The sequence below is a fragment of the Ostrinia nubilalis genome, chromosome 21 (genome assembly GCF_963855985.1).
Source record: "Ostrinia nubilalis chromosome 21, ilOstNubi1.1, whole genome shotgun sequence".
In the NCBI taxonomy this organism is placed as follows: domain Eukaryota; kingdom Metazoa; phylum Arthropoda; class Insecta; order Lepidoptera; family Crambidae; genus Ostrinia; species Ostrinia nubilalis.
Window position 1 is genome coordinate 1,754,004 of NC_087108.1, and position 20,904 is coordinate 1,774,907.

At 43.3% G+C, this 20,904-nt stretch overlaps 1 protein-coding gene across 1 annotated transcript in view; it reads left to right on the top strand.

The window, feature by feature from the left end:
• Positions 1-7,070: 7,070 nt before the first annotated feature.
• LOC135082419 (cholesterol transporter ABCA5-like) overlaps positions 7,071-20,904 on the top strand; it is a 39,686-nt gene continuing 25,852 nt past the window's right edge. The window contains exons 1-12 of the mRNA XM_063977214.1: positions 7,071-7,164; positions 7,332-7,540; positions 8,243-8,344; positions 8,839-9,018; positions 10,253-10,425; positions 12,165-12,399; positions 13,718-13,944; positions 14,468-14,546; positions 14,896-15,003; positions 15,965-16,108; positions 16,901-17,051; positions 20,363-20,504. Coding sequence (XP_063833284.1) covers positions 7,071-7,164; positions 7,332-7,540; positions 8,243-8,344; positions 8,839-9,018; positions 10,253-10,425; positions 12,165-12,399; positions 13,718-13,944; positions 14,468-14,546; positions 14,896-15,003; positions 15,965-16,108; positions 16,901-17,051; positions 20,363-20,504 — 1,844 coding nt within the window. The remainder of the gene's footprint in view (positions 7,165-7,331; positions 7,541-8,242; positions 8,345-8,838; positions 9,019-10,252; positions 10,426-12,164; positions 12,400-13,717; positions 13,945-14,467; positions 14,547-14,895; positions 15,004-15,964; positions 16,109-16,900; positions 17,052-20,362; positions 20,505-20,904) is intronic.

Consider the following 20,904-nt stretch of genomic DNA (forward strand, 5'->3'; position numbering starts at 1 on the left):
TCAAACATGTAGGTACTACTAAGACCTACATATTTGCGTCGCTTGAGGGATTCCGCTGATGCAGCGGCAGTACCAGCCCCAGACGAGGTTTGCGGAAGATGAGACGGTGCCAGTGTGTAACGAATGTTAAAATACAATGATCTAGAAACATGACATTAAAAAGTGATGCTTTAAAATAATTTAATCGATGTTTTTTTCCAACACTGATACCAATTGTATGATGCTATTTCTAAACCATTGCAATCAATAAATAGTACTAGGAAATGCTGTCAAGTTAATTATTTAAACAAAGATGACGTAACAAGATGCAGTGGAATGACAATTAATATTGTCATCGCTATAAATAACGGATCCTAAATAGATCGACATCATTTAGATAGGAGTGGCTTATATTTAATATTCTTCCTCATAACATTGTACATGATAAATATGTATACGTAGTTACTGTTATTTTCAAAGCTGACAAAGGTGACTGAGTTTCTTCCGCCACTTGAATTCGTTGCCTGCTGCTGTCTTTCCCGAAGACTATAATCCGGGCCTTTTGGAGAGTGAATAGGCACTTACAGGGCAGATATGTACCATCATAGACTGCATCCCACTTAACATCAGGTGCGACTGTGGTCAAATACCTGCCTTGTTATGCATAAAAAAAAGTTCTCCTCAGCAGCCCATATGTGCCCATATGTTGTCCCGAAGTGGTGGTAGGGCAAGCTATATTTGGGACGTTTATCAGCGCCCTGGAAAGAGCCTAAGTACTGAAACATCATCATCATCATCATCTCAGTCATAGGGTGTCCATTGCTGAACATAGGCCACCCCCAATGCTTTCCATATTGCCCGGTTGGTAGCGGCCAGCGTACAGCGCGTCCTGCTACTTTTACGATGTCGTCGTTCCACCTTGTGCACGTGTCCCACGCTCCGTTTTCCGGTACGCGGCCTCCACTCCAGAACCCTGCTGCCCCATCGGCCGTCAGTTCTGCGTACTATATGCCCTGCCCAAGTACTAAATAAAATATTTGATTTGATTTGAAACATATTATACTTCTCGCCTACCAAGACGAACCGTATGCCTCGCACTGTGAAAAAATTATCAGGTCTCATGTAGAGCCAAGCTTAGGTAAATAAGTCTACACCTTAGTAAAATGACTCACACAGAACTAATTAGGTACTATACTTTTTTCTGAGAAAATTAAAAATATATGCGTAATAGGACTTTAACATGCCAGCTTATTTTTAACCGACTTCAAAAAAGGAGGAGGTTATATGTTTGAATGTATGTATTTTTTATTAACATAGAGACTGTTGTACAGAGGGCTGAGTGTGAGTTAACATCAAACGTCGTCACTAGTGAGGAGCGCGTAAAAAATGACAATGACGGATTGTACAGCGCCCCTAGCGGAAACTAAAATTTTCATACATTTTTTTAATGCGCTCACTCATACTCGACCCTCTCAGTAGTTTCCGATTTTTTGTGTAACTTATTACACCAGCTACCTATAACTTATTATTTTCTTTTACCACTAAAGCTTGTCACAGAATTTATTGATCATAAATAATAATAAAAACAAATTGTCTACGCGTGCGGCGCCGCGCCCCTTCCCGCCCTTTTCTGACAGTTCCGCCATTTTGCTAATGATGGCGGAACGTCTATGGTTTCCTGTTGTCTTTGTTCAGCAGTAATTTAATGAAATGCTAATAAATTATTGGGGAGAGGCTTTGTATTCGGGTTTACTTCTGGCTTTTGTTTACATTAAGTATTAAAATGTAAAAAGGGTAGTAAAAAGAGCTTCTTTGAATGTTTTTTGTGGAAGCAGAAGACATAAGTATTTGGAAATACAATATTCGGTTTTTTTCATTCTGTTCTGGTTCTATGTATTAACATAGATTTCCTTAAACTTTTCTTTGAATGCAAAACATATCCTAGAAGATTTGTCTATGGCCTAGAATATCCCTATGGTTGTGCTATGGTGCAGACACGGCGGCGACCGCGCGGTCACGGTCAACGCATATCGATATAGTTTCGACGGCAAGTATCGATAAAGCTACTGTTTTAAAAACTTTGACAATATTACATTTCGCGATCGCTTCAATCCATCCAAACGTTAGGTACAAAACAGTCGATGCGGATTATAATTCAAAAGAAGTCGGTTGAAAAAGAATGCTCATGATATAATCATCTTTTGGTTCATTTGTTTTGTAAAAGATTGAAATACTTTTATGGTACCTACTGATAAAGCCTGTTAGCCCTTAAAAGGAACTAGTGCAAATCAGACATTGTTTTTAGATCCTAAATCATATAAATATAGTTTAAAACATTGTGGAACAAGGAATTGTGGGGTCAAGGAAGTAAGATTAAGGATTCTTATTTGTACTTTGTGTACCATTTATTTTATTTAGCTTTAGTTTATTTAGTTAAGTAGTTATTAATATTGTTTATTTTATTTATGTTCTTAAGTATTTTAAATAAATAAAGTTTACCATCTAAATATCGATAGTCTTATCCCTACAAAACATGGCGTCGGTTTTGGCGCGAATCCTATGCAGAATAATTTATCCTTTATGCGTAGACCTAATGGCTTCCGCAGCTGGTGCAAGCGATCTTAAATTAGGCAGATGACACTGTGCTACTGCGAACATCGTGTCGCATGTTCTAGTTTTCTAGGGAAATTATTTTAAATATTCTTCACGGTTTCGGTTTGTCACAGAAATCTTTCTTAAAAAATCTACAGCTCACGTCCTATGATCGAAAATACGTTTTCAATACCTAAACTATTAGGTATCTGTAAAGTAATAGATTGAGAAATAGATGGGTTTCCTAGTTTCTCCTTGTTCAAGATTTTTGCGACAAAACAGCCACGTTTCCCAAGGTCAATATCTAATGTACCTAGAGACACAAGAAATCATCAGAAAACTCAACTCAACCCACTTTTATTGGTTTTTCATCGATTCTTCAGAGATTAGAGAGTTTGACAGATATTTGAAGTTTGTTTAAGTTAAAGTAAGATGGTGCAACCCAGCCTAAGTAATAAGTCCTTTGACTCAATACACGTTCAAATTCAAAAGCTAAATAAATTATATTATCGTTCGTTCGTTTCAGCCGAATGATGTCCACTGCTGGACAAAGGCCTCCCCCAAGGATTTCCACAAAGACCGGTCCTGCGCCGCCCGCATCCAGACACCTTCCGCGACATTCACCAGATCGTTGGTACACCTAGTGGGAGGCTTGCACACACTACAATAAATACATTATATTTCAATGTTTTTCTTCCATTCTTCCGCCGCCATTCAGCATTACTTATCTGGCAATACAAGATAATAAGAAGTGACATTCATTTTCTCCGTAAGACCGAAAGCGTTGCGCCCTAATTGGGCAAAAGTAATTAATTCTGGATTAATTATGTACATTATAATATTGCGGTTATCACGCCGGTCACGTCCCTGCGAGTGACTGACGCTGAGTGACATGATGCGCAGTTTTATAGAACTACGAACATCATTATTAGTTTTACAGAGGGATTACTTCAGCATACTCGTAAGTATAAATCTCGCAAAATACTAAATTGTTGTATTGCCCGCGGTCCAGCCGTTTGGATTTATATGTAACCCTACCTATTATTATGTATCATTATGAAGTTTCATAATTATGTTAATTCCTAGGTAGATATGACAGTTTAAGGTTCCCCCGGGACAAACTTGACCTTTACTGGTAGGGTTTTTATTGGCGGTCAAACTCTACAGGAGTTGCAGCGGTGGGAACGAGACGTGGGAATAGTCTCGTGATCGTGTAGGTAAATTTTGCATTAAGGCGGCCGTTTATCCACTCCCATTTGGCATTTGCATTAAGAATACGTATAGATTTAAGGTTACTTTCTCCTAGAAACATTATTTCGGAAATATGCCCTTAAAATAGCAACTATTAAAACTAAAAAGATGCTATAGTGTCAAATATGCTTTGTCGAAATGGAGGTCATAGAGACCTAAACAAACGTTGTAACTTGCAACGATTTCAAATGCGTCTCACTTTGGGCTTCAATGTAAATCAGGTGCGTTTTTTACAAATCAATTATTCAAATATAGTATCCCCTAGCAGTGGCGCCCTCTTTGGGTGCAGCGTGTAATTTGGACCGGAAGTGGCGCGGTAGGGTAGCTATAGGGTTGTCCTGTCACGACCTTTTATATCTCTGTGCATGTTGGTTGTAGTAAAGGTATAAATAAAACTTATAAAACTCATTTATTTTTGCAAATAGGCTTTTAAAAAGCACTTTTACAGGTACAGGTAATGTATAGGTACTTATTCAATTTTGAACAAGCAAAAACTACCAAGAGAGAAAAAACGTAGGTCTCACTAATGGCAACTAAAACGTAACCAATTCAAGGCGCACCTCAAAGAATTTAAGTATTCTAGTCTGGTTTTAATGGAGTTTTAGCACATAAAGCTCAATTATAAACTTGCTTTGAAATTGATAGTCAATTTAGTTGGCCAAATAGTGACGTAATTCCTTTGTGTTTCACAAAAAAATGGGAGATTCTGCATTAGAAAACACAAAAAGTATTATAAAAAATAATTTGATCATGGCTTTTATTGGAATCGGCTCTGAAAAAGTATGTCAATGGGTTTAGTGGTGATTTATTGGCCCAACTAATGAAATCCTTGGTCCAAATCTTTGGCAGGTAGCCCTGTAGGGTACTGCATATATCGAATGGCCAAGGCACCGAGGGGGCCCGTCACGTTGTCACTTAGGGTGGCTCCAATCAATATGGGGAAACCCATAATTTATGTCCCACCTATTTACGGGGATGACGTCATGCCAGCTGCAAAGTTTTGTTACGCCAATGATTGCCATCCACTGCAGTTTGACCATGAAGTTTTGAGGGTAATTTTCTGTCGATATTTTTGTGGTTTTCTTTTGTCGGGCAGAAATAGGAAAGGTTCGATACGTGACAGATTCAATTTCGTGATTGTTTCGGTTCGTTCGTCTTTTTAGGGATCCGTCCGTAGGTACCTATAGGGGCAAAGGGACCCAATTGATATGCCTTTGGTATCCATAATTCTGAAAGTTGAATTTAAAAATATTTATTTTTGCCCACATTCATTGGAACAATTCGATTTAGTATATAGAAGATTTATTGTATTATGCCCATTTTCACCACCAATCCCTATTTTTTAAGTGACCCATATGGTAAACACATAACAGGAATTTTGTTTTGATAGCGGTCACTTAAAAAATAGGGATTGATGGTGAAAACAGGTAAGGTACTCGTATGATACCTACATATTATTATATTCGGGGTTAATTATAACATAAATTGCAACAATTAAATGTTAAGTGCGTGCATTTTATCCCAATATTTTTAATATCGGATGTTGTTTTCGAAAAATCCACAATATCCTTTGTTTATTGATTTATTTTTTTTCAGCATCCGTTACAAAACGATAAATTACAAACAGCCCATTAAGTTCATTAACAATTTATTAAACCATTAAGTTTAGAAAACTAGGTATTTTAAGTCGAATTATGGATCGGTTCGTTAATTTCAACTCAAACAAATTGATAAAATTCTTCTATAGAGTTTCATACCGCAGTCTTCATTGAGTAGTGAGAAGAAGCGTATTTACAGCGTTTCTTAACCTTTTTTGTCCACGGACCCCTTAGGAAATCAAGTACATTTTTAAGAACCCCCTTAATAAAACATCAGCAATAATTTTGATTACGAGACTTTAGGTGGCATTTAATTACGATTGTTAAATGGTCCATAGATAAATCTGCGGACCGTTTTACACCAGAGGTAAATGAGCTTAAGACGCATTTAACAAGTATATTAAGTCCATTTTTAAAAATAACTAATATGAGTCATATTTCAAAACTCATCAAACTTTTATATGTAGGTACATGAATAAAAAAAATTGGTCATATCTTAAAACTTATAAGACTTTTCTATAGACATATTAAGCTTGTTCGATGCGTCTTAGACTCAGCTACCTCCAGTGTCAGTGTGACGTGCCTATTTTTGGGACACCCTGTATGATCGCGGACCCCCAGGGGTCTTCAGACCACAGGTTAAGAAACACTGTTATGGAGAGTTCTATCTAAAATATTTACATACTACCCGTTCGCGCTAAGTTTGCCGGTCTGTGGAATGCGCGTCACCTCCCTCAACCGCGATTAATCGCAATTAGTTAGTGATTAAACGCAATTGAGTGTCTTATTTTACGCAAATGCACAATTTTTATCAATGCTAATTTATAAAAAATACTTTCAATATAGTTTGCTATAGTTATAGACGCATTCCTTCGAGTGACGTCATATCGCCAGCGGCAAACTTATCGCGAACGGATAGTAGACAAAGATTGTCTGGTACTTATAAATCCTCTCTCTTTCCAGAAAATGTCCGGAGAAGTCGTGCTCGGCGGACTGTTTAGCGATAGGTAGCAGGCTGCGCGGCGCGATGGGTACGCGGCCGCCCGCGCGCTTCTGGCCGCAGCTCTGGGCCACCGTCGTCAGGAACCTGCTGCTGAAGAAGCGGGACACCAGGAAGACGCTGGCGGTGAGTGTTGATGAGGCAGAGTCGCTTAGGATCAAGCCTGGTCTGTCAAAGACGGAGCGAGACACGATGAAGACGCTTGAGGTAAGTCCTGACAAAGAAAAGTCTCTTTTAAGATCAAGCCTGGGTCTGTAGAAGAAGAAGCGAGAGACGAGAAAACTGCGGTAAGTCTTGACTCAGAGGAGTATCTTGACGGAGCGAGACACGAGGAAGACGCTTGCTTGAGTTCAGGCGAGGAGGAGTCTCTTAGGATCACCTGGATATGTCAATGGAGGAACAGTACACCAGAAAGACGCTCGCGGTAAGTGTTGGCGAGGAGGAGTCTCTTAAGATCAAGGCTGGGTCTGTAGAAGAAGAAGCGAGAGACGAGGAGGAAGCTTGCAGTCGGTCGTGGCTTAGAAGACTCTCATAAAGCCAAGCCTGGGTTTGTGAAAGAAGAAGCGGGACTTGAGGATGACGCTTGTGGTAAGAAGCAGAGAAGACTCTTAAGACCAAGCGTGGGTATTTGAAAGAAGAAGCGGGACACGATGAAAACGCTGTCGGTAAGTGGTGACCTAGAAGAGTCTCTTAAGACCACGCCTGAGTCTTTGAAAGAAGTGGGAAACGAGGAAGACGCTTGTGGTGAGTCATAGGAGTCTCTAAAGGCGGCGGTTCGCGCTGTGACAGAGACAAGAAATAGACTGGAAAATGGAGGCAGCGAACTGATGCCTTTAACTGGTCCTTAACCGTCCCTTGCTTGTGTGCTTGTGGCACGACGCGACGTCGTTTTCTCCTAAAACAGTTTGCAGGAGTGAGTTGTGATTCATATAACTCTCATGAGAACGAGACGCGATCTGTGTCTCTTAAAACGTCATGCTCGGCGGACTGCCTGGCGATAGGTAGCAGGCTGCGCAGCGCGATGGGCACGCGGCCGCCCGCGCGCTTCTGGCCGCAGCTCTGGGCCACCGTCGTCAGGAACCTGCTGCTGAAGAAGCGGGACACCAGGAAGACGCTCGCGGTGAGTTTTGATGAGGAGGAGTCTCTTAAGATTAAGCTTGAGCTCGGAAAAAGGGAGCTAGAGGATACAAGGAAGACGCTTGCTTGAGTTCAGGTGAGGAGGAGTCTCTTAGGATCACCTGGATATGTCAATGGAGGAACAGTACACCAGAAAGACGCTCGCGGTAAGTGTTGGCGAGGAGGAGTCTCTTAAGATCAAGGCTGGGTCTGTAGAAGAAGAAGCGAGAGACGAGTAGGAAGCTTGCAGTCGGCTTAGAAGAGTCACTTAAAGCCAACCCTGGGTTTGTGAAAGAAGAAGCGGGATTTGAGGATGACGCTTGGAGTAAGTTATGACTCACAGAAGACTCTTAAGACCAAGCCTGGGTCTTTGAAAGAAGAAGCAGGGCACCAGGATGACGCTTGCGGTGAGTAATAGGAGTCTCTAAAGGCGGCAATTCGCGTGCTGTGACAGAGACAAGAAACTAAGACTGGAAAATGGAGGCAGCGACCTTTACTGCAAACTGCTGCCTTTAACTGGTGTCCTAATTCATTGACATGCGCGATCAAACCAATGGCGTCCCTTGCTTTTGTGCTTGTGGCGCGACGCGACGTCGCGTTATCCTACAGTTTGCAGGGGTGAGTTGTGATTTAACTACCTTGAGAACGAGGCGTGATCTGTGTCTCTTAAGACGTCGTGCTCAGCGGACTGCCTGGCGATAGGTAGCAGTCTGGCACGCGGCCACCCGCGCGCTTCTGGCCGCAACTCTGGGCCACCGCCGTCAGGAACCTGCTGCTGAAGAAGCGGGACACCAGGAAGACGCTCGCGGTGAGTTTGAGAAGTCTCTAAGGGTGGCAGCCGTGACAGAGGCAAGAGACTGAGCCGAGACCGCGTCCGAACCGCTGCCTTTTTACTGTGTCAGACAGATGCGCGATCAAACCAATGGCATCCCTTTCTTGCGGCCTACTTGCCAGTATGCGGCAAGTCGCAGTAGCGTCAGTGACGCGCTGTCTTATAACACTGCGGTAAGGTAAAACTAGGGTCTGTGAAAAGGATCGTCAGGAATTTACTCCACAAAAACTAAGGCACGAGGAAGACGCCAGCGTTTTCTGTCTCTTACCTGATGTCTTAAGTTAGTGACTAGCGTGATGCTCTTCTACTCTTCTTACAGGGTCAGCCGACCATAGGCTGTCCTGAATAATCAATGTAATAGCGAAGAATGTTCATGAAGTTCGTTTTTTTATAAGGGACAGGAGGCAAACGAGCACAAAAATCACCTAATGGTACCATCAGCTAATAACCTTAACCTTTTCTGTCACCAGGAGGTGCTAGTCCCGCTCTATTCCCTGGGGGTGCTGATCTTCCTGAAGATGCTGGTGCCGAACCCTAACTTCCCCGAGGTGCGCAAGCCGGGCCGCCTGCTGCGCATCCACCACGACGCCTTCCCGGAGAACCACTCGGTGGCCGTGGTCGCTGACTGGTACAACGACAATGGGACTATGGTATGGACTGTGGTTTTTTCATTTATGTAACTTTCTAACTTGAATCTTGAATGAAGGAAGCAAGTATCATCAGAGGTGACAATGCCCAATGGTGTCGCTGCCGATTCTGGACTTGCCAGATGTTTTTTTTAGTGTAAACGTAGCTTTCTCTATACAATCTCCAACAGCTCTCGCAGAGGAAGCAAGTACCATAAGAATGAGATCAGATGACAATGCCCTGGTCGGTTTGGACTATGGCGTTTTAGTCTATGTAGCTTTCTCACTCAATCTCTCATGAAACAGGTACAATTAAAATTAAATTCTCTTGAGTCGACCATAATTAACCTTGAATGAAGAAGAAACGTCCAACCGATTCCAAATATGATAAGGCCCTCTCCTTTCATGTTGAGTGACCTGTGAAGGATGAGCGCTTTTCAACCGACTTCAAAAAAAGGAGGAGGTTCTCAATTCGACCCGTATGTTTTTTTTTTTTTTTTTTTTCTATGTTTGTTACGCGATAACTCCGCCAATTACGAACCGATTTGAACAAATCTTTTTTCGGCGTATAGGTAATACCTCAAGGGTGGTCCCATTTAAATTTAATAATAGAAAAAACAACTCCCAAGGGTGGAAAATTGGGGATGAACTTTTTTATACGCAATATCTCCGCCGATTATAAATCAATTTGAACGATTATTTTTTTGTTGAATAGGTATTATCAAAAGGGTGGTTTCATGCGAATTTGAAGAAAATATTTCACCCCCAAGGGTGGAAAATTGGGGATGAACTTTTTTATACGCAATATTTTTAATTTTTAGTTTTTTTTTGTGTTCACGCATTTGAAGTCGGTTTTATTTTTTTAAAAAAGTTAATTATTATATTGTTACCTAAATTACTTGTTTGAAGAATGACTTGGCCACTGGCTATGATTGATTCCTTCCGAATATTTGTTTATTTATTTGAAATTGAGACGGTATTTAACTAACCGAATCTCATCTGTTATAAACCTAGATTAGATTATGATGACATAGCTATGATAGAGCATCTTTATTCAGTAAATACCTACATAATACACCCAGATTCTTATATCAGGTTTCTTAAGAAAAGCTCCAATTTTCAGGTAGCCAACTGCGTAGGTTGGCAATTTGATGCTGTGCAAGATTCTAAGCCTTAAGTTCTCCAAAGTTTACAACCTAGAGCCTACAGTAGAAAAGTTTTACTAATTCCATTATCTAACTCCTCGCCTAATTCCCAGGGTTTCCTCGACGACATAAACGCGGTACTCCTGGAATCCGAGCAGCACATGATTAACTGGATCAAGTACAACAACACGACGGAGCTGAACGACGCATACCACAACAATGCGAAGCACTTCCCCATCGCTGTCATCTTCCATACCGACCCTCGATCATTTGAAGAGCCTCTGAGGTAAGAAATAGTCTCCATAATAAATAATACACTACAGATTCGTATGTGGATCTTGCAAAAATTACAGTCTGATGTGTTGTCAACTTTCAAGTTTACTCCGTAGTGGGAACCTAGAGGGCATTTTACCATTACAATAATGTTAATTCAATTATTTAGTTGTCTTTGTGATGATTTATCCCACCAATTTCGGCCATAGCGACGACTTCGACTCCTAACTGTCTCGGCGACGCTGGTACGCCCGAAAATGGCTTTCGTAGCCGATCATCGCGGCAAATCCCTCGCACATTAAGGGCATACAATATGAGAACGCCGCCAACATAATTCAGCTTTGTCCTTGTAGACAATTTATAATGGAGGCGAGAGAGATCGCACCTGTAAGTTACGTTTAATAAAATCTAACACAAAGTTACGATAGTTCAGTAATTTTTATAATATTTTGGATATTTCCAAAGAACCTGTGACCATTAGTCTTCCGCCAATCACAAATGCTTCTAAAAATAAGACAAGGGGACCTAAGGACTTGTATCAAGTCAACAAAACAATTAACACTGCAGCTCAACAGCCAAGAAAACAAAATTAAGGAGGAAGTGGCGACCTCATCCAATGACGGCTCTTTCGAGATGCGTATTAATGTATATCTAAATTTAGAAAGGCCATTCATGTTGGGACAAGGGCACCCGAATAAGTGGGATATTGTCCTCATGGCTATTATTCGTGGAAGGCCAAGAAAAGTTCAGGGTTCGATCCGTGCCATTTAAACAATGAACTGATTGTTGAAAACTGGACCGAATACTAACCTACTTAGGTACTAGATTATGTAAGGTTAGAACTTTGGATGGCACTAAAACGTGAATAGGAGAGCCCAAGTTTAGTCAAATGAGCAGCATTGTCAGCTCTGCTGGTAAATAATAAAGGCCATGCCTCAGAAGTTTAAAACTTCTGAAGTTTTCAACAATCTTCTTGTTTTCAAAGAAAGTCTTTGTTAAGAAACTTACAAATACTGTTTTATAAGTTTTGCAGACCGATTTATGTTAAGTTCTATGACAAATCAACATGGTCGATGACAAAATAATAACGATCAATTACTTTCTTACCTAGGTAAAACTTATTTACCTACAAACCTTACCTTATAAGGCTGACATCCTAAATTTTAATCCTTACCTGAATTACCTAATTGTTTTAATTGATATTGTAATTGCATTGTAATAAATATTTTTGACATTTAAATTCTATTGGAGGTAGATCATGTAATATTAATAATGACTACTAATAATTTAATATTAAAACTGCATGACGACTAAATGTTTGCATATCGCTATGTCGATGAAACATGTTGTTCTCGTAGCAAGATAATAACTGAAATGTACCATGTTTTATGCAAATAAATAATTTTGATTTTGATTTTAATTTTGACAGAGGTGAGTCAGGTTCTTCCGCCACTTCTCGACGCCATCGCGCCAGGAGCGAAATTGTAGTGGTACTCGTAGAAACTCGAACTCGTCGTGGGCAGGCCTCCCACTAGGTTGACCGACGATCTGGTGAAGATCGCGAGAGGTGCCTGGATGCGAGCGGCGCAGGACCGATCTTTGTGGAAATCCTTGGGGGAGGCCTTTGTCCAGCAGTGGACGTATTTCGGACTCGAACGAACGAACTCGTAGAAAGTTCCCTGAAAAGGGTCTAATTTCTAATAAAGAATTTGAATTAAAAAGTATTCTATTTGGTATGTTTTTTCTTCACAGATACACCATCCGCACCAACCCGTCCCACGCTGGGACGCCGTCAACCCGCACCCTCTACACCTCCCCTGCGAAATGCCGAGAGCGGTCCGGCGCCAAGGACTGGTCCTCCGACTGGTCTCGAGGGGGGCAGCTCATCCCTCTCTCGGAGCACAGGGAGGACACGTGTCCTGTGCTCGAGTATTACTACTCAGGGTTCCTCGCGCTGCAGACGCTGATTGATTATGTTAAGATCAAGGTTAGTTACAAATCGTGGACACTTGCAAAGCTCTTTTTATTTTATATTTACGGCCCGATCGCGAACTTCGTTTACGGCCCGTTCGCGAACGTCTGTCTGCGACGACCGACGCGGACGAGCCTGGGCTTCGCAGCGAAGCCCACACTCGGCCTCGTCGGTACGCGCATCGACGATCGCCAAACGGCTAGAGTACCTTCTGTACTCGCCACTCTGCCCGGTGAAGCTGGAAAAGATCTTCAAGCTACCAGCGCGCGTCCCTTTAAAAAAAAACTGGGATTTTGTTTTGGTTTTGTCCAGAAACATGGAGACCTGCGGAAGATAATTTGGAAATGGCAATGAGACACTACTCTGGTGTAGTGAAGGGCGCCCTCCAGTTAGGTTGAGTCACTAGTACCTACCTAAAAACTGGACGCAAAATCCGAAGACAGGTTCAAATGGCGCGCATTAGGGCATGTCTAAATATGCCCGGCAGTTGATTGTTAAAGCTGATGACTCAAGAATATCTGCATGCTTTTGATTGTTGAACTAAATATTGGAACTCAACCAGGCATAAAATACTTAGTGGTGAATCGGATTACCGTTAGCATTTTAGGCTAAAAAGCTTTTTATCATTTTGTCGGCTAGTTTAGCAACAATATCTTATTTATCTAGGTACTCTGGTAATTGATATCCGCCTGTCAGTTTACATGTACTTTGGTTAATGAATGATAAACATGCCTGACCTAAAAGCAGCAAAAAGCTTGGATGAAATAAATGGACACTCACGTACTTAGCTGACACCCTTTTTTTTCTTTTTTTTTTTTCGGGGAAAAATGCATTGAATTGCATACCTACCCTACGGGGACAGGGTAGGTTATGTGGGGCTCACCAAGTCAGAAGGACAAGGCATATCCACTAAAAGACCCCGGTGCTCCATCATTCGCCTTAAGTGGGAAGGAACTGTGGGATTCCGGACAAAGCCTTCACTACCACAGTAGATTAACATATCTACTTTTTACCCGACTACCCAAAAAGGAGGGTAATGTTTTAGTGTACAAATAAACTGCGGGTAGTCCACAACGTAAATTGACTGGGCTGTACGATAAGAGCGCTTTCACATTAGGGCGTGAGAAGCGCGACAGCAGTGCGGCAGCGGCGTTTTTATAATGTGAAGGCAGGCATCCGCTGTCATATAGTAAGAAATTATCCACAGCGCGTCTGTTGCGCGTTTGTCACGCTGCTAAAGTCACCTAAATGTGAAAGCGCTCTGATGCAATACTCAATCGTTTCATTTCACAGTAATAAAAGTGAAGTACAACTCATCTTCTTCCACTTCCAGACAGACACAGACTCCTCAATCCCACCCCCACGCGTGGACCTCCGCCAGTTCCCGAAACGTCAGCACACTGGCGACTGGCTGGTCATCTTCCGCGTCATCATGCCGATGTACATGGTCATGACGCTGTCGCAATTCATCACGTATCTGCTGATGTTTGTGGTGGGCGAGAAAGAGAAGAAGATCAGGGAGGGGATGAGGATCATGGGGCTGAAGGACTCGGTTTACTGGTGAGTGGGTTTAGATATGGCGCAAGTACACTATGCGAGACGAAGCGTCAGCCTGCACACCGAAGTATGGGCGACGCACGGTTAAACTAACCGAAGTGCGTGTTTACACTATACGTCTCGATCAATTTCGCGCAGTGTATTTTCGCCAATAGTCTTTGCTCTTTTCAGATTGTGTTGTGATTTTATGGTTGATGATTGAACTAATAGATAGGTACGATTATGGGGCATTATTAAGGAAGTTATGGTAGAGATCAATGTTACACCTCTCCTTTTTTTACGTAAAAAAAAGTTTCCGTGTTTAAGAAGGCCTAAAATAAAATCCAAGTTATCACACGTTATTAAATTCACCAAGGTCTCCAACTCAGTCGACCGGCGATGGGAAGGACTTTTGTGCAGACAGCACAGGATCACACTCATAGTGAAGTCCATGGGGCCTTTGTCTATCATTGATGTTTTCCTTGCAATTGAAACGCTTTCACAAAAAAAAAAAGTGGGCAGTTATTCACTTGCGATTTTTTTTCAGGGGTGCTTGGTTCCTGATCTACGCTGTGTTTGTAACAATACTCTCCATCGTCAGTACTGTCCTGCTTTTTACTTTGAAGGTATGAATTCTTTCAAAAAGTTCTATTACACAGAGGAAAAATGAGAAAAGAGGTTCCATGTTTTTAAAAAAGTATTCAGAAATATTAAACATGGAACCTCTTTTCAGGTTAGTTTACGAGTTTTTTTCGAGAAGTTAGGTATTTGCGATAGTTACTGAAAAAAGTTTGACTGCATTTTGTGACTGGCCGGTAAAATTAATCTTTTAAAAAACAAATTTTGCGATGCTATTTTATTTCGACCTTTCCTTTCTTACACGAGTTCCATGTTGTTAAATAATTAATTATTACGATGTATTCAAGGTTTCTCTTAATGAGTGGTCTATGCAAATAATTTGAATATATTTTGCAGGTGTTCCAGCATTCTTCGTACATCCTCATTTTCCTGCTGATGTTGCTTTTTGGGTTCACCATCATCACCTTCGCGTTTATGTTGACACCGTTTTTCGACCGAGCTAGAGTGAGTAACTTACTTTTACTTAATTAAGATACTTTTATTAGCTTAAGTTTTTAGCTGTAAGATACGATACGACTTTCCCGGGACAAACTTGACCGAATAGTCCCATGTAAGATAAATTTTGTAGGACGAAGAACTGTGGTGATAATACATTGTTATAAAAATTCTTAAATTACAACGTTTTTTGGACAAATGAAGTCCTACAACTTGGTACGTACTCAATTTTTAATATATCGTAAAACGGTTATGAATTAATTGGCTACATACCAAACCTTTCAATAAACCTTAGTTTGCTTTTTTTTAAATTAGGTGTATTTTACTTTTTTTAATTAACTATTCGCTTTACCTCAAAAGGAAGTTGGAAAAATGTAACCTTCTAACAAACTTTCAACAAATTATGAATATTTACAAAGCTCTCATAAAATTGTGAGTCAATTCCCGAGGTAAGTATGGGAGCGCAGGCATAGGAGGGGTGACATTGACATATTATGACGTGACAGAGCATACAAATCTATGGGTCTAGACAAAGTGCAAATTATAATCGCAAACCAGTCGAAAAGTGGTCGAAAAGCCCCTTTTTTGTATGGAGTTTTGACGGTTTCGATTTCCATTCGATCAAAAAGTGCGTTTTGTCTAGGGGGGCTGAAGGAGACCTGAAGTCTCGCTGACGTTTGTGACGTTAAGTCACAAAAATACCCTCCCGTACCACTTGCAAACCTCATGCACTGACTCAGAGGAGCGCTTTCAAATTAGGGCGTTAGTAGCGCGACTGCAGCGCGTCAGCGGCGTTTTTATAATGTGAAGGCATGCATCCGCTGTCACATAGTATGAAATATTCGGCAGCGCGTCGGTCGCGCGTCGGTCGCGCGTTTGTCGCGCTGCTAAATCGCCTAAATGTGAAAACGCTCTTAAGCGCTGGACCTATAGTCGTAAACACGTGTTTATTTAACTACTTGACCTCCAGACGGCCGGTATCCTGGGCAGCTTCGCCGTGAACCTGATGAGCGGGCTCTACTTCATCCAGGTGTTCGTGTCCAACGCCGACTCGCTCGCCTTCTGGTTCGTCTCCCTCATCAGCTCCAGCTGTTACGCGCTGGCTATGGATAAGGTAAGGTTTATCTTCATCGTCATTATCATCATCATCTTCTTATTTTCGTCCTCAACATCACTTTCATATTCATCGTCGTTATCATCTTAATTAGGTCATTTGGACTCCACTGCAGGAGCACGACCCTCTCTAATTTACTAGAGGCAAATGGATGACTTGACCTACACTCTTCACGGTGATCAGAGTTAGGGAGGCCTGATGTCTGTATATTTTATATTTATTTATTTAAACTTCAGCACACAAACTAACAATGCACTGTGGCGGACTTAATGCCGGATGGCATTCTCTGCCAGTCAACCACGGGTCATGCAGAAAGAGTAAGGCGGTGCAAAAAAATCACATTTTTGATAATAAATACATAAGATTACATAAAATAAATATAGTAGGTATATCTGTCCCATGTAGTTCCATCAGAGTAGAATAGAAACACCTTTACTCTTCCGAGACGACTAAGGAAGAAATATGCGAATAAAAAACATAGAATGGTCTCCCTTCTGAATATTAATAACTAATTTGAATTTGTTCAAGTCCTTTTATCTAACGTCCAGTTCTAGACATGATCGATCAACTCTTTGTTTAAAGTAGCTGCACTTTGATGAGGTCGATTGAGATGAGTTCAAGTCACTGCACGCACACCCTGCATCATAATATTAAAGCCAGCTCTGGTGACCCTAAAGGCTTTTTAAGAGCAATATTGACGATGTGCAAGTACCTAATATGTATTTAATCAGTCCACTCCAGACAATTTTTTTTTTTTTCATTCTGGGTAATTTGATTAATGTGTTGTTCCAGGCTCTGGTCCTGGACATGGCAGGCGTGGGCGTGACGTGGGACAACCTGTGGAGCGGGCCCGGCGTGCCCTTCGGCGGCAGCCTCATCATGATGGCGGTCGACACGGTGCTCTACGGCCTATTTGCGTACTGGCTGGACGCCGTCATCCCTAGTGAGTGACCTAGCGTCATAGGAAGCAGTCATTAGAAAATGTAGTCTAGACACTTTCTGGGCTCTGGTCCTGGAGATAGCAGGCGTGACAGCTTTTAAGTTACTGGCTGGATGCCGCGATCTCGAGTGAGTGATCATCATAGGGAGAGTCTTTACTGGCTCTAGTGTAGACACCTCTTGGGCTCTGGTACTGGACATAACAAGACTAGTTATCCCCTGGGAGTACTCATCTTTCATTGGTTGGGTTTCATTGGAGGCTGTACTGGTGGGATTAGTCCCGTTACTGTCCCTAGTGTAGGACCTCCTGGGCTCTAGTCCTGGACATGGCTGGCGTGGGCGTGACGTGCAGGATCATACTCTAGAGTAAACACCTCCTGGACTCTAGTTCTGGACTTGGACGGAGTGAGCGTGACGTAGGACAATCTCTTCGCGTACGGGCTCAACGATGTCATCCCGGGTGAGTGATCGATCATCATAGGGATCTACTGGCTCTATTGTAAAGTGTGAGCATAGAGTAGGCGTGACGTGGGACAACCTCTTCACGTACTGGCTCGACGCCGTCATCCCTAGTGAGTCTTTGAGCATCATAGGAAGTTATTACTGCCTCTAGTCTAGACACCTGGGGTTCTAGTTCTGGACTTGGATGGAGAGGGCGAGTCGTGGGAAAACCTCCTTACGGGCTGAATACTGTCATCTCCAGTGAGTGATCCAGCATTCTAGGGAGGAGTCATACTGGCCCTAGTGTAGACACCTGGGGCTCTAGTCCTGGACATGGCCGGCGTGGGCGTGACGTGGGACAACCTGTGGAGCGGGCCCGGCGTGCCCTTCGGCGGCAGCCTCATCATGATGGCGGTGGACACGGTGCTCTACGGCCTCTTCGCCTATTGGCTGGACGCCGTCATTCCAAGTGAGTGATCATCATAGGGAGAGGAGTCTTTACTGGCTCTAGTCTAGACACTTCTTAGGCTATAGTTCTGGATATGGCGGACATGGGAGTGACGTGGAACAACCTCTTCGCATACTGTCTCGATGCTAGCGTCTCCAGTGAGTGATCCAGTATCATGGGTAGGAGTCATTACTGTCTCTAGTGTAGACACCTCCTGGACTCTACTCCTGGATATTGAGTTAAGTGGGAGTGGGCCCAGAGTGTCCTTCGTTGCAGGTACCAAGATAGTTAGCTATCCCCCGGGACTACTCAACCTTCACTGGCTGGATATCATTGGAGGCCAAGCTGTAGAACCTGGCTATACAGAAGCTGTCCTGGTGAGATTAGTCCCGTTACTGTCCCTAGTGTTGGTACCTCCTGGGCTCTAGTCCTGGACATGGCCAGCGTGGGCGTGACGTGGGACAACCTGTGGAGCGGGCCCGGCGTGCCCTTCGGCGGCAGCCTCATCATGATGGCGGTGGACACGGTGCTCTACGGCCTCTTCGCCTACTGGTTGGATGCCGTCATCCCGAGTGAGTGATCCAGCATCATACTCTAGAGTAAACACCACCTGGACTCTAGTTCTGGACTTGGACAGAGTAAGCGTGACGTAGGACAACTTCTTCGCGTACGGTCAACGATGTCATCCCGGGTGAGTGATCGATCATCATAGGGAGAGGAGTCTGTACTGGCTCTATCGTAAAGTGTGAGTATGGAGTGGGCGTGACGTGGGACAACCTCCTTACGGGCTCAATGCTGTCATCTCCAGTGACTGATCCAGCATCTGGCTCTAGTGTAGACTCTTCCTGGGCTCTAGTCCTGGACATAGCAGGACGTGCGAAAGCCTCTTTGCATACTAGCTGGAATCTGTCATTCCGAGTGAGGGATCTAGCATCACAGGGAGTGCAGTCTAGTGTAGTCACCCTTGGACACTAGTCCTGGATATAATAAGACGTGGGACAACCTGTGGAGCGGGCCCGGCGTGCCCTTCGGCGGCAGCCTCATCATGATGGCGGTGGACACGGTCCTCGTCGCCTACTGGCTGGATGCCGTAGATGCCGTCATCCCGAGTGAGTGACCTAGCGTCATAGGAAGCAGTCATTAGTAAATGTAGTCTAGACACCTTCTGGGCTCTGGTCCTGGACATAGCAGGCGTGACAGCTTCTTTGTTACTGGCTGGATGCCGCGATCTCGAGTGAGTGATCATCATATGGAGAGGAGCCTTTACTGGCTCTAGTGTAGACACCTCTTGGGCTCTGGTACTGGACATAACAAGACTAGTTATCCCCTGGGAGTACTCATCTTTCATTGGTTGGGTTTCATTGGAGGCCAAGCCGTAGATCCTGGCTATACAGGAGCTGTACTGGTGGGATTAGTCCCGTTACTGTCCCTAGTATAGGTACCTCCTGGGCTCTAGTCCTGGACATGGCTGGCGTGGGCGTGACGTGCAGGATCATACTCTAGAGTAAACACCTCCTGGACTCTAGTTCTGGACTTGGACGGAGTGAGCGTGACGTAGGACAATCTCTTCGCGTACGGGCTCAACGATGTCATCCCGGGTGAGTGATCGATCATCATAGGGATCTACTGGCTCTATTGTAAAGTGTGAGCATAGAGTGGGCGGGTCGTGGGAAAACTTCCTTACGGGCTCAATGCTGTCATCTCCAGTGAGTGATCCAGCATCTGGCTCTAGTGTAGACTCTTCCTGGGCTCTAGTCCTGGACATGGCCGGCGTGGGCGTGACGTGGGACAACCTGTGGAGCGGACCCGGCGTGCCCTTCGGCGGCAGCCTCATCATGATGGCGGTGGACACGGTGCTCTACGGCCTCTTCGCCTACTGGTTGGACGCCGTCATCCCGAGTGAGTGATCGTCATAGGAAGCAGTTATTAACTAGACACATCCTAGGACTCTAGTCTTGGATGCGGGCCTTTAGTCCTCGAGGGTAATCTCATCATGAACCTGGCTGGATGCCGTCATCGCAAGTAAGTGATTCAAGGCTCTAGTCCTGGACTTGGAAAGAATGGGCGTGACATGGGAAAACCTCTTTGTATACTGGCTCGATGTTGTCATCTCCAGTGATTGATCTATTTGATCCGTTTTAGGGAGGAGTCATCACTGGCCCCAGTGTGGATATCATGCGAAATCGAAGGTGCTCACGCGCTCACTTTTTCTCCGCCATCATCAAATGTCTATGTTTTTTGGCAAATACAACGTTACCTTTAAGAAAAACGTACAACTTTCCTTGAGGCAGACAATTCTTTTGCCGCTGGATAAAGTTTTGGAAAAAGGGTCAGAACCTACTACCACTGTTCTAGTCTTAATTTATATGTACAGCGGAATAAGCTAAGCTACTTTGTCTAGTAGGCTAAAATCTTACCATCCGCAGGCGAGTACGGCATCAAGCAGAAGCCGTGGTTCTGCCTGATGCCGTCATACTGGATGGGCAGCCGGCGCGGCCGCGTCTCCGCCGTCCACTTCCACTCCAACGGCGATACGGCTCACAACAAGGATATCGAACCAGTGCCCAGGTAAGCTAGACATCCTCTAGCGAGATTTTTCCAGATCCAAGAAGAAAAGATTTAATTTGAGGACTCCAAAAAGTTCAGACTGAAGAATTCTGTTACTGTGCGAGAGCACAGAGATATTATACAACCGACCTAGAAAGTCGGGCATCGGAAGAAATGGGATTTATGAAGAACACAATCTTCACCTAATTCTGATTCCCTTTAAAATCAGTTCGATGCATGCTGTGTTTCCAAACATATCGCTAGAATCTATTCTTTCGGGATCTTAACTTTCCGTTTCATTAGCCGCTATCATTCTTATGAACTCCAAAAGGTTGAAAGAAAAAGTGATGCTGTATAGCAACACATGTCTTGACAAAACGCACCGCAAAACAGCCTGCTCACCTACTTAACAATGCTAGAT